This window comes from Urocitellus parryii, chromosome 3 (genome assembly GCF_045843805.1).
Source record: "Urocitellus parryii isolate mUroPar1 chromosome 3, mUroPar1.hap1, whole genome shotgun sequence".
NCBI lineage: Eukaryota > Metazoa > Chordata > Mammalia > Rodentia > Sciuridae > Urocitellus > Urocitellus parryii.
Genome location: NC_135533.1, coordinates 123,015,383 through 123,029,902, shown reverse-complemented (window position 1 = coordinate 123,029,902; position 14,520 = coordinate 123,015,383). Strand labels below are relative to the sequence as shown.

General features: G+C 47.1%; 1 protein-coding gene across 4 annotated transcripts in view; it reads right to left on the bottom strand.

Annotated features, from left to right (window-relative positions):
• Window positions 1-13,742, bottom strand: part of Stx2 (syntaxin 2) — a 31,743-nt gene extending 18,001 nt beyond the window's left edge. For all 4 annotated transcript variants that reach the window (XM_026408038.2, XM_026408040.2, XM_026408039.2 and 1 more), the window contains exons 1-2: window positions 13,546-13,742; window positions 2,624-2,698 (exon numbers count right to left, since the gene is read on the bottom strand). In XM_026408038.2, coding sequence (XP_026263823.1) covers window positions 2,624-2,698; window positions 13,546-13,575 — 105 coding nt within the window. In that variant the 5' untranslated portion in view covers window positions 13,576-13,742. The remainder of the gene's footprint in view (window positions 1-2,623; window positions 2,699-13,545) is intronic.
• Window positions 13,743-14,520: the final 778 nt, after the last annotated feature.

Below are 14,520 nucleotides of genomic sequence, written 5' to 3'. Positions count from 1 at the left end.
CCTCTTTTTGGTAGATCTATTTCTAGTCTGGTGGAAGGCAGTGTGACTCTCTCTTAGCCTCTTGTGTTCAGTGTGTGCCTCTGAACACTGCCTCTGCACCTCGGTGGAACAGCAGGAATGAGGGTGGACACAACACTGTGGTATTACTATAAAGGTAGTTCTGACCACAGGGCCTCCTAAGGGGGCCTCGGGACCCTAGACTGCACTTGGAAAGTCAGAGTATTAACAGTCCAGCACACAATTTTGCATTTTAAGAGCAGCTGTTCCTCCAGGCCAGGTGTGCTTACACAGTGTCTGCATGACAGCATGCACTTTGCACTTATTACTTATATCATGTAAAAAAATGCTATGATTAAAACTCTTTAAAATGTTTCTATGTCATCATGAAGGCTATCACATTTCAGGGTGCATTTGCAAGTACCCTTTCTAAAGTAGCTTCAGAGTTATGCAGCCACGGCACATGGAGAAGCAAAGGGAAGATTCCAGCCATGGAGAGTTCTGTGACACACCCCAAGGGGCTTCAAAGGAAAGGGAACCGAGGGCTGAGAGCTCCGTCCTGGGAGGAAGGCACCTTGGTGGCAATGCCAGCTGCAACCCGCATGTGTGAGTCCTCCACACAGGGTCTCTCTATTATAATCATCTTCTCAAAAAGGACATCCCTGCCACTCGAGAGCACTGTGTCAGTCTTAACCACACACTGGTCATCCACAAAACCCTGTCTTCTGCAGTATTCTATGTTTTGCTCAAGATCTGAATGATATTTTCTATAAGTGAGCTTGCACTGACAAATATCAATTGTTTCTCTATTTGTCTAAGAAGTCATTTCACAGAAATAATCTGTGAAACAAAGCTACTATTTAACAAATGGAAGCTTAAGCTTATGTTGGAAACCAAAGGAATTCAATCCCTCTCAACTGTCCCAAAGCATGAGTGAACTGCTTTTCCGGCAAACCTGAGGGCAATAGCAAAAATGAATTCTGACCAGATCAGCAAAACCTATAGTCTGGTGGCATCCAGTGAATGGCTACGCATCACCTTTCCTACGGTGTTCAACACCACTGAATGCTAAGGGAGTCTCTAAAACAATACATTCTTACAAAGAGCTGAGCACCCGGGTAAAGGTGTTGGAAACAACATAATTGAGTGGCAGAGAGACCCAAGGCAATCAAGAGTTGTCTCCAAGAAGTAAAGTCAGCAATCCAGTCTCTTAATTTCTTCCTATAGTTCTTATATCTAACAATTTATTCTTATGTTTTTCCCATTAGGTAAAATTTGGAACTAACAAATACTTGAAAACCAGTGAGCAGACTTAAACAATCAAGAATTCTGGTTGAATCAGAGAAACCGTTAACTTTTTATATATTTTTGTTTTTGCAACGCTGGGGACTGAACCCAACTCTCTGTGTGTTTTTATTACACATTATTTTGAAACCCATGTATTGATTGACCACTTTGTTTTAGGAGTTAACTGCAAATACTCAACCAAAGTCTGCCTAATCAACATGAATCCTGGAAATGAAGCTTCCACCCTGAAAAAATTCACTGAACGTTTCTTTTCTTCATGACTAACTAAGCATTTGTATTATGACTGAGTTTTGAAAACTTGCAATTATAGATCAAATATTAAACCTGTTATAATCCTTGAAGCAGCAGTGGGGGAAGAGCACGCCTTGTGGGCTAGAGAGATGTGGTTCCCAAGGGTCTGGGTACTCACACCTGAGGCATGGCCAAGCGGCCACTGTCAGATCAGAGCTTCCACAATGGCCCTTCTGACAATCTTCCACAGTCTAAATGCCAGTCACTAGATCACTTACAATCTTTCTCCTAAGAGTCTTGTATGTAAGCAAATATAGTTTTCCATCAGATCTTAAAAATATACCAAATGTTCCCTTCTAGCCCCAGAGAACTCTGTGGGGATCTGTGTGGCTGTGGAGGACACAGAGTGGCTGCTGGTGTGTGCTGTGCTTGCTGAGTTCAACTCAATCTCTGCAGCTAGGACTTCTGCTTTCCAAAGGACTAAGGAGCCCTCAGGCCCTGTGAGAACTTTTAACAATTTATTAAAGGGTCTGGCTGGTCTCCTGAGGGGGCTTGGAGCGGCAGGAAGTACTGTCTGGCACCATGAGCTCTGACTGAGAGACAAGTGTGGGCACAGTGGGCAGTGCCATGGCCCCACTCTGCCCAGGGCACAGGTCCCCCCGCCTGGGGAGGAGTCCCGCTGCTTGCTATAGCAGCCTCACCTGCTATGCACACCCACCCTCACACCAGCTGTGAGCACAACCACCACTTCAACCTTCTCACTACTAACTAACATCTTGATAGTTGTAAAAATCCAAAGAACTTTCAAGTGCAAACAACAACTTTTTAAAAATACAGTCATGCACTGCTCAACAATGGGACCAAATTAAGGGCTGTTCCTTGCGTGAGCATAATGAAACATACCTGACAAATCAGCATGGCCCGTGGGTCCACCATCAAACCTACAGTCTCCTTTGTCCAGGATATTCATGCAGTGTGTGACTGCACTCACTTTAATATCATCTCAAACATGGCAAGTGCATCATTACATCAGCATAACTGTGTTTAAAGAAAAAGGCTATGGCTAAGTTTCATCAAATGCTTTTACCTGGTGGAAGAAATCATCCATAAAATGGTCCTTTTCAACAACAACAGTCGTCTCTCCATCGTCATTTTTCCTACACTAAAATGGGAAACATAAAATGTAAAAATCAGATTTTTAAAAATTCTTACATAAGCACAAATAGTGAATTGAAATACAAAGCAATTCAGGACCCTGACTCACCACAGCACCAAAGTAACAAACTAGCAAAGTATTGCTACCCAGGACCATTTAATTCTGCAACTCTTTCAATATAACAGATTACAGTGGAAGTGAGGCGGGAAACATAGAAGCTCTGGAGAAAAACAAAGGCTACATTCCTCAGTACTGAGTGATCTAGTCAATGTAACTCAAACTAGTTTTAGATTCAAGAAGTGAAACTGTACTGCATATTTATATTTTCATAGAGTATAAAAATACTGACATCAGCTCTGGAGGCTGAGGCACAGAATCACAAGTTCAAAGCCAGCTTCAGCAAAAGTGAGGCACTGAGCAACTCAGTGAGACCCTGCCTCTAAATAAAATACAACATAGGGCTGGGGATGCAGCTCAGTAGTTTAGTGTCTTTGAGTTCAATCCCAGTACAAAAAAAAAAAAAAAAAAAAAAAATTGACATCACTAGTTAACTTTCCTAGAATACAAAATAATCTTCCAAGAACCAACAGCATAAGCTGGTGTTCCTCCCTCTCTCTGAGCCATGCATCACGTTTAATGATAGGAAACTTTAACAAAGAAAGACAAATTAAGGAAGATGGTACCAAGTAATACTGGGAAGAAGAAAGCCGCTGTAGCAAATACTGCCGAGAGCAAGAACAACCCTGCTCGCGAGAGCCAGTTTCAGAGGCCCCCAAGAACACACTAGAAGATGCCTAAGGTTCATCCGGGGGGGGCTCTCAAGCAGGGTGGGTTGGTCACAGTGCGCATGCTGACCCACCCAGCAGCCCCCTCAGCCAGACTGGCCAGCACTGTATCTGAACAAGTGGCAGGGGACGTTGAGGCCATCACAGCAAGGACCCTCCCAGAAGCCACCATTCTCAGAAGTCAAAAGCAACCAACAGCCAAAAGTCCAAGAGAGGAAGAAAACTTGTGGCCAAGTTCAGGGAGAGGCGACGAACAACACAGGACTGGAGTCTACACCACACAACGCTGGTTCTAGCCTTGCCATGCAGCACCTCCAGCGGGGTCTGGCTTGTAGAAGGACGGGGAGGGGGTGGGGGGCACAGGCCCCCCGAGTCAGCCCAGTTCCGACCTCACAGACCCGGAGTTGGCAACGAATCTCAGGAATCTTCACAAACTGAAGATTACCCACTGAGCAGCCTAAAGCATGAACTGTTGCTCTACCACCTAGGACAGTTTTAGGAAAGAAAAAAAATCCTACCAACATTTAGCTAAAAAAAATTTGGAAAACTTAAAAAATGTGTTAGGAAACTGCAAAACATCCTTCTTTCTGTATTATTCAGAACCCTCAGAACCCTCACAGGGGCAAAATCGATTGGCCTAAAAATTGTTAATAGTCTCAGTCTGTCAGCACTCATCCCGGGCTGCCTGTGTAGATAAGACAGTCCTTAGCTCAGAGGAAGGGAAGCAGCCTGTGCTCCGAGATAACAGGACACAGAAGGCACAAACACTCCCTCACCAGGCATCATTCTGACACCACGGCCAGCAAGAGGAGAGGCAGCCAGCAAGAGGAGAGGCAGCGGCTGCAACAGAGGATTACCGCAGAAAGGCACAGGGCCTCTCGGGTCTGGGTACCTGTACGCTTTCAGCTGGCTTGTGGGCACCCTTTGTGAGCGGCTTTTTGGGAAGTGCCCTGGGCCACGCTGGATCACCACTCTGCTCCCCTTGACGCGGATGTGGAGAAAGACGGCTGGAGCTCAGGAGAAGTGCTGAGAGTTCTCTCTGTGCAACCAACAGGCCAAGGACCAGCACCCCAGCAAGGGGACCAGATTTGGAACAGGATTGCTGCTGATGTCGCTAGTTAAGATGGGGTCATTCTGGAACAGGGTGGGGCATGAGGAAGAGGACAGATGGCCAGGTGAGAGGGAGGCACAGGTTGGAGTGAGGCAAATACAAGCCATGGAATGCTGAGGACTGTGACACCCGTCTCCAGTCTCCAAGACACGGGGGATCTGCCATGGCTCCCGAGGTGCCCACACCTGGACCTCCGACTCTGGCTCAGAGGTTTTAGCCACCCAGTTGTAGTCGCAATTTGCAGCAATCTCAGGACACCAGTGCCCTAGATGAGGCCTGGGAAACAGCCACACCATCTTCTGGTCAGCAGTGCCACAAACCCAACATTGCTCCCCAAACTCTGCATTAAAACTGCACATCCAAAAGAAGGCTTGCTGCTCCCCGAAGCTCTGGACCCTAGCCCTGTATTCTCAGCAGGCTGAGCCCGAGCTGCCACCCAGTCCACCTCCTTCAGAGCCAGGTGTAAGGATGAGAAACCCACTGGTGACCAATACAGGCTTTAACACCTACTCCTGACCCAAGCTCCAAGTCCTGAGCAAAGCAGCACTCAAAACCAAAAAGACACCACAGCCGGCAGCAGGGGCTGGCAAGAGAGCGCCCACAGCACCTCAGTGCCTCCTCAGGGCTGCACCACAGGGGCAGAAAGGGCTGACGAGGACCCTATGCTAGACCCTGGATGTGAGCACTTTGGTGCGCCAAGTTGGGTGACCCTCCCGTACCACCAAGGACAGCAGATATGTCACCTGTTTCACATAGCAGGGCAAACACAGAGGCCAAGGAACATGTTCAAAGTCTCACCAGCAGCTAAAGCCAGGTCTGGGTGACTTACAAGCCCTTTTCCTTCTGCACTATTCTCCTACTTCAGCTAAGAACCATCCTTGACCTACACTCACACTTAACACACGTGTCCCCATTAACTTTTATCGTCCCTTCTGCAGTAAGGAGGCTGAAACACAGGACAACACTGCCCAGGACACTCCGCAGGCATAGAAGTGGCCTTGTCCATCCAACTCCCACACCATGCTCTGAAAAAGGCCTGGCCCTGGGAGGGAGGGGCTGCACTGCAGACCCCTCCGTTGGGCCCTACAGACACTCTGGCTTCTGAGTGGGCCAACACCGTGGCCTCCTGTGAGGCCCCTACTCCCTGGAACCTGCACAGCCCACTCTCCAGCCACCAGCACCCTCAGCTTGTCCCCCCACCCCCCAGTGTCTGAAGGCTAGCTGGACACAGGGAGCCACCATGTGCCTGTGATTCCTCGCCTTGTCTCTTCAATTGCAGGTCTCAGAGAGACACCTGATCTCTCAACAGAAGCCAGGAAAGAACTCAACCACAACATGACTGAAATCATGCTGGGACGCACCTGGGGCCCACGGTGCAGGGAGATGGGAAGCGCCCCTCCCTGGTTCCCACACCTCTCGCAGACAACCCCACACCGTGTTGCTCTGAAAGCAGTTCTACATTCAAAGACGCTTTAGTTTTGCTCAGTCTTTCTTTTTGTTATGAAAAAATTTGCAAATATACAAAATTAACAGGGGGTGCTATTAGGAGCCCTTGATGTCACCCTCACCCAGCTTCAACAACCACCAACTCACAGCCTATTCTGTCCTGGGCCCCACTTCCCACGCCAAGCCCTGCTGCCATCTGGAGACAAATCCCACCTGAGCCACAGAAAAAGCCCAGCTCCTCACCTGCCACCCAGGGACAAAGCCAACCCTGCGTCAGTGCTCAGGAGTTGGTCTCCAGCCTCACACTGTCCCCGTTCTGTATGGCTACAGTCCACACAGTGTCACCGAATAACATAACAGAATCCCAATCCCCAACCAACTCACCAAGTTCATATCATACACCACCTTTGCTCACAAACTCAATCACCTATATGCAAATAATTTGTTGCTCTACCTGTATACCAAGAAAGAGCCACATGACTATTGTCTTGCTTCTACCTGGAATTCTCAGGACAGTCCTAACTATGACCTTTGGCTTCATACCTAAACTGCATTATTCTTGTCTCCAAAAACCACTCAGGTTCAATCTTTCATTCTGAGACAGTGTGGACACTTGTACCATAGCCACATTTATTATAGTACATTTATTATTTTTTGACAGTTGGTAGGAATAGCCCATCTAAATCTCTTGACAATACATTTATTATAAATAACAAAACGGCTTATGGCAAACATTTACTAAGAAGCACTGGCAATACTCTCCAATTGGACATACTGGATTTTCAAAGTGTCAAAGTGAGGGTTAACCTTCAAACACTGGGCTAGGGGTATGGCTCTGTGCAGGAGCACTTGCCCAACAGAAGCAGGCCCTAGGTTCAATCCCCAGCATCAGAAAAAGGAAAAAAAAAAAACTGAAATTTCAACATTTTATTTCTGTGAAATATGAAAAGAATTCTCCTTGAAATCAGCATTATAGTAAAAACACAATCTCCCCATGCGCATACTGTGGCCAGCAATGGGCAGCAAGTCTTTGTCAGGGTTAGAGACTGCTGAGCAGATGTGATCTGTCATCCGGACACCCATCCTTTAGAATACAGAAGCCACACCACCGCAGGAGCAGAACCCAGGCTGGCAGAAGCCCTGGCCTGGCCCTGTGGTTTTCTCCACACGCACACCAAAAGCCTTCCAGACAGGCAGCAACTGTGGGACACGAAGGACACTGGAATTCCGCACAGGGGCTGCAGGGCCTTTGCTGCTAGAACACAATAAGTTGTTTTCAAATTAATCATTTGAGGGAGAAAAGGAAAGATATTCATAATTAAATACAAATAAAGACTGACTATAATTATATTATATATAATTATTATATTTTTGTATAATCATCATAACATACTCTACAGTAAAATGTTACAATTTTGATGTATTTTTGCTACCTGCTTGACTCTATCACTGATGCTACATAAATACTGACTGGCAGACATGTGATACTCTGCACAGTGGTGTCAGATGTACTGGTGCTCCTGCAATGTGGTCCTGTCCTCAAGTCCGGCCACATGGGACTCTCTCTATACGCAGTCCACCCCAGTGCATTCCCTCCAAGGTCCTCATCCAGGCTCCCCTGGGCCAACATGCTGCTGCTCCAGCACAGCAAAGCACTTCTTGTCCATCTCCCCATGCCCCACTAGGCCATGCTCTGGGATGCCACACCCGTACCTGTCCGGGCAGGAGACACCAAGCCACAGGGCACGAGCAACCCTTAGCTTCACAAAGGCCAAACTGCTCAACTTGGCTGTTAACACTACAGCACGGTGTGCACACAGGGGACACTGCTAGGCTGACCATGGCTTCTGGCCAGAGCATCCCCCTCCCCCACCTCTCCACATAGGGCCAACATGTTCCCTCCCCAGGATCAGGACCAGGATCAGAACCAAGAGGATGGACAAGGAGCTTAACTGGGAGGGCATTTAACTTGAGATTCAGTATGGCCGCTTCCACAAGGTCAGAGCATGAAAGAAACCAGCACGGGCCAATTCCTGCTGACATTTTCAACCTCATTCACCTCTCCCCATCACACTATGGCAACCAAATCAGTCATCATTCTGTCCTCCACACCAATTACTCACAGCTCAAGGCTTCTGGACTTGCTGCACCTTCTGCCTAGAGCACTACCCACTCCAACTGTCCACAGCTGGCTCCCTCCTATTCAAATCTCAGCTCCAAGAGACCATCCCAAATTGGCAGGTTCAAAGTAGCCCACTCCCACATCAGCTCACTGTGTTCTAGTTCCCCACTAGCTGAAGCCACAAAGACATCTTATTATCCATTGGCTGTGTTGTTTCCTGTCCAGCTCCCTAACTGCAAGTCTCAGAGGGTGAAGAACTTCATCTGCTTGGTCCCAACTCATGCCTGCCTAACAGTGCCTGGCATGTGGCAGCCACTCAGTGAGGGTCAGGGGAATGAATGAGTGAATGAGGAGTTAAGAGGATGAGGGGTGGAGAGTGGAGAAAGCACAAAAAGGACAGAGAGAAACCAAGGAACAGACCCAGGGACAAACACTAAGTGAGTCACACAGTGAGGGACAGTCACCTAGCTCCATCCCTGGGGGCTGCCCTCAAGGTCTGGGAGGCACCATTCCACCTTTGAACAACTCTGCCTTCTCTGTGTCAGCTCTGGCTTTTGGTCCCTGGCAAGGGGAAGAACCTCACCGACAGCAGATTCTACTGCATCTGAGTGTCCCGTACCCAGGGGCACCTTCATATGGAAACACATCTAAGTGTCCCATACCCAGGGGCACCTTCATATGGAAACACATCTAAGTGTCCCGTACCCAGGGGCACCTTCATATGGAAACACAATGATTCCACAAGTACCCAGCAGGTGCTCTCCAACAGGCACCCTGAGAAATCTGATGCCTCTGAGCACAAAGTGTGCTCTCAAGAGATCCAATCTTGGAAGTGTCCTGGGAGAAAAGCTGACTGCATCTGCATCCAGAATACTCCAAGACAAGAGGGTGGCCAGCTCTGGGACACAGGAAGGGAAGACTGGAAGGCTTCCAGGTGGTGTTGCCTGAGCTGAGACCAGGAGAAGTATGGGGCAGGCCCAAAGCAGGGAGCACTCAGGCAGCAGTGCAGACACAGGCAGAGAGGAGCGGCGTGTGCCAGGACCACAGCAACACCCCATTCCCTGTGCCACGGGACCAGGGACCTCCTAGAAGGCTTACTCCTCCAGTTCTGAATATAACTGAAGTTAATTAATCTTTGGGAAAGTACAGGTTCTGCTATCTTAAAGAAAGAACATATTTATATATAAACATATAATTTTATTATAGCCAAGAACAGAGAAACTAGAGATGCACTGTGGAGAATGTTTTTATGAAAAATAAACAAAATACAAACATTTAGCAGGACTGAATAAATTATGAAATTTTACACTTACCATATACAGATATAAAATCACAAATATTTTCATATATAAAATTATAAATGCTGTGATATTCCTAGTATTTTAAATGTTCCTACTTTATAGTATATTTATAGTATATTTTGACATATTTAAGCAAACACGGAGTACATTTTATTCTAATTAGGACCCCAGTCTTGTGGTCGTAATATGATGGTGAGGTTCACTGTGTATTCACATGTGTACATAGGAAAGTTACATCAGATCCATTACACTGTCTTTCCTATTCATACTTTATTAACTGGTATCTGAGTCTTTATTGTACACCATTCTGTACTACATGTACAAATCTGAGCTCTCAAAAAATAACTAAAAATGTCTGGGCAGTGTTTCCTGACCTCTAAAAAATTATATTTGCAATTCATCACATTGATCACAAGGTGAAAAATAACTTGCTCATTACTCTTGGATCTATTAATGAATACCACCCAGCTACTGTTTATCATCATGCAAACAAGTCCCACAGTTAAAATGTGTAGTGTCCCTACGCTTCACTATAAGAGATACGCCTGTTTGCATTAACTTCTTATAAAAAAGCAATCAGTACATGTTGGAGCTGTTACTTACAGACAGGCGGTTCCGTTCTTATTTACTCACATCCTGAAGTGTGTTCCAGCATGCCTTCTTCACTCTTCCTCCCCACAACTTCCTTTCCCCACAGCATGCACTCAATTCAGCTTTACATCTCTGCACCTAGTACACTGCCTGGGAGAAACTTGTCACCCAAAGCTATCTGTTAGATGAACTTAATTTTATGTATTGCAAATCAGAAATACTTTTGCTCTGGATTTAGAGTCCAGATCTTAGACACTAACTTAAGCTTTCTGTTTCCAAATGTTTGATGGCTCAATGCCTAAATCACTGCTTGGGAGGAACTAAATCTATTAATGCCAAAATCTGTCAATAAAATTACTTTGGACAAATTAACTTGTACGTCCTTTCCAAGTAGTTATACCTTCTCAGAAAGAAGTAACATTAAGCTAAAAAAGCTTTTGAAGGCATTTCAAATACTTTGTTCTTGTAGATGATCCATTTTAACTACCAAAATTAAAAACAAAACTTTACATGTGAACACCACCAGCCATTTAGAAACACAGCTTTGGTCATACATGCAGCTACCGCCCAATTTTTTTTCTTTTCTTTTCTTTTTGATACTGGGAATTGAACCTAGTAATGTTTTACCACTGATCTATATCCCCGCCATATATATATATATATATATATATATATATATATATATATATATATATATATTATTTTGAAATGAGGTCTCACTAAGTTGCTTAGGGCCTTACTAATTTGCTGAGGCTGGCTTCAAACCTTTAATCCTCCTACCTCAGGCTCCTAAACTGCTGAGATTATAGGCATGGGCCACCACACCCAGCTCAGCTACTCCCAAAATACTTGGGAAAGGCATACTTTCTGGAAAAAAAAATTAAACTTACATCTAGTGGCTCTAAGGTAGATTTTTTAATATTGCTCTTCATATCTAAAACATGTCAAATTCAATTTTGGCTATTTTATGCTAAGAAGTTTGCTTTTTATAACTTCCTGAAAACAAAAAAACCTAACTAAGTATTAGTGGCACTTATAACTACATAGTACTTCCCTTCCCGTCTTCTCCCAGAGCTTCACATGTTAGATAATTTTGTGAAAACTTCCTCCACAAGATAGCAATAAAAGACATTACCATCCCCTTTGACATACAGGAAAGCTCAAGCAATGAGAGGCTAAAAATTATTTGTCCAAGACCAGCCAAGTCCACAGCAGAAGCTTCTACTAGGCTGCTGACTGCTATGTCCCTTCAACTACAGTGACTTCCCTTCTAGGTCTACAGTTTAGAGCAATGCTAATTGACATGTTCTTACTAACAATGGTTCAGCCAGGGTATTAAGAGGTGGCAACTGGGGCTGGGCATATAGCTCAGTTGTTAGAGTGCTTGCCTTGCATGCATAAGGCCATGGGTTCAGTACCCAGCACCACAAAAAACAATCCGACCACCATCAAGATGGTTAGCTGACCATTAACAAAGGGGAAGAAAGAAAAGCCATCATGAAGAAAGCTTTGGGGAGGAGTATGAGGCACAGACCCCATGATCCTGAGGACTAGGTGCTCTCCTCAGAGTCCTTACAGGACTCACAGAACTGACAATGACTCCCACGCCTGTCCTCTCTCCTCCCAACTACAACACTAAACACTGACCTAGCCCCATTCCAGAAGCAAGCTAATGTACCACAGGCAACAGGTGCTTCAGAGCAGTGGGCCTCAGACCCTGTTCTATGCAGCCATTGGAGAACACAGGTTACATTTGTGTACAGGAAAAGCAAGACAATGAATACCCAGCATGAATTAGTACTTGCATTTTTAAGAGAGGGAAAAATCATAACTATTTATGTTGGCTAAAATGTTTCACCTTGAACATCTATTAAACTTCCACCATAATTTTGCTGTCCCCATCTCATTCACAGCATTGTCACCCATACACACATGAATGCATTAAAAATAGCTCCACTTTTAATATAATTCAACCAGTAAAATAAATTAAATTCTGTCATTTGCAGAAACATGGATGAAACTGGGTCATTTTGGTAAGTGAAATAAGCCAGGCACAAAAAGACAAACACTGTGTATCCTCACTCATATGTGGAAGCTAAAAGGTTGATTTCAAGTTAGTAGAGAATAGAACTGTGGTCATAAGAGCCTGGAAGGAAGGGTGTGAGTGAGGAACTGATGGAGAAATATTGTTAATGGGTCCAGAGTGAAGCTGGATGACTTCTCATGCTCTAGAGCACAGCAGGATAACTGGAGTTCACAACAAGTAACTGTACTTTTCCAAATAGCTACTACAAAGGATTTTGATTGTTCCCAGCACAAAGAAATGATAATATCTTAAGTGATAGATATGTCAATTGCATTGATCTAAACATTACATTTTGCACATATGTATTGAAATGTCACACTACACCCATAAATAGGTACAATACCATGTGTCACTTAAAAGTATTTTAAAATCTTTTTCCATTTTCAACTGTGCTACTTTCCTCTTGCTGGAGTCAATGGTCATTTGGTCACTCAGCAGTGCCTATGCACTCTACCAGGTGTGTTAAGAAAGCTTCAGCACCCACAGCCTCCTTCCCCAGGTGCACTATTTACTAGGGAAACAGAAAATACAAGATGCAACTACAGGCTGGCCCTACCCCACCACCATCCAGCTCAGTGGGGCACCAGGGTTCACATGGCAGGACAGTTGGCCAGGCCTTTCTGGTTGTGGTAAGTATGGAAAGAACCAGCCAAGCCATGTAATGGTTGAGCTCCAAGCAGTCTTCTGCCCAGGAAGTACAGCCCCAGCCACTCAGGGTGTCATGCTGGGTCCCAGCCCCTTCCCTGAGACTCTGGGTCACCCCACCCTGAATCCCACCTGTTGAGGGGTCACCAAGACCTTGGCTCACAAGAGTAACCTCGGCCCACAATAGTCCGAAGGAGTATACCAAAACCAGCAAAGATAACTCCCTGTGGGATCCACCTCAGATCTGCAGCCCGGGAAGCCCCTTCCCAACCGGGCGGGTAAGTCTAGCCTTCCCAGAGCACCAGGATGCTGTGAGCCCCACCCCAGTAGCCCGAGCCCAGAGTTCCTACCAGGAGCTCCAGCATACCGACACCAATCCCAGCAATGCCCCCAACTCTAAAATCCCATATCTTGGAACCACCGCCTGGAGCCCCAGCCTGCCTGGAGCCTCCGACCTCAGGACCCGCCGGGAGCCCCCGTCCAGCTGCTCCGGACTTCAGGACCCACCGGGAGCCGCCGCCCCAGCTGCCCCAGACTTCAGGACCGGCCGGGAGCCCCCGCCCCAGCTGCCCCGGACCTCAGGACCCGCCGGGAGCCCCCGCCCAGCTGCCCCGGACCTCAGGAGCCCAGAACGCCTGGAGCCCCCGCCCTGCCAGCCGGTCCGGACCTCAGGACCCGCCCGGAGCCCGCGCCCGGCCAGCTGAGTCCCAGACCCCGCCCGGAGCCCCGCCCCGCCAGACCGGACCGCTACCCGCTCGGCGCTCACCGCCGTCAGGTCCGGAAGCCGGTCCCGCATCCCCGTCGGCCGGGAAGAGCACTCCGCGACTCAAGCCTGCCTGGTACCACCTCCGGCCAGGCCGCGGGCTCTCGGGTGGCAACGTCGCTGCCTCAGCCAGCCACGGTCCGGCCAGGCGCCGCCGCCCTTCCTCGGGCAGGCGCTGCCACGGCAACCGCGCCTGGGCGCTGTGCGCATGCTCACTGCGGCCCCCTCCCAGCGAAGCCTCCTGCAGGAGTCCGTGGGCGGGGCTTAGGGGCGGGGTCAGAGTGGAGGGGCGGGGCTTGTTAGTGCTATTCTGGCGGGATTGATTTCTGAACTTATACAAGCATGTTATTTATTTTAAAATTCGCCATTCCCTGAGTTTTGACAACCTTACAAAGCTATCAGAATAAACTGGGTGCAGATTTGGATAATGCTAACCTTCTCTTGAAGGAACTGAAGGCAGAATTAGATAGGCAGCCAGTGTAGATAGGTAAATGGAGTCAGGCTGGATCTAGGAGGCCAGTTTTGAGTGAGTCTGGGAAGTTAGAGACTGCCCCCTGAGGGATCTTATCAAGAACCTGCCCCTGCTCCAACCTGTTGCCAAGGTAACCTGTCCCAGGAATTTCCCCTCTTTACAGGGAGCTATAAGGTTGTTGATGTGTCCTTGGCTGCTCCATCCTGCCCTTCCCCCTTCAGCCCACCTTTTCCCACCTTTTGGCCACCCCACTGAGCATTCCTGGGCCTAGTCATGTCCGCAGGAAGTTGAAAGATAAGAGGGAAAAGGCAGGAGAACAAAGAAAGCCTAGGACATATAAAAAGGACAGAACACCTCCCCTCTTGGGACACCAGCTATGGCCCCCTTCTCCCTCTCAAGAGAAGTCTCCGTTACCCCTTTTTAAATAAACCCTGCTTCATATGCTTGCCTTGGTGTGCTTCTCTAACGTTCAAACTTCAACATGTGGGGAAGCAGGACTCTTCACT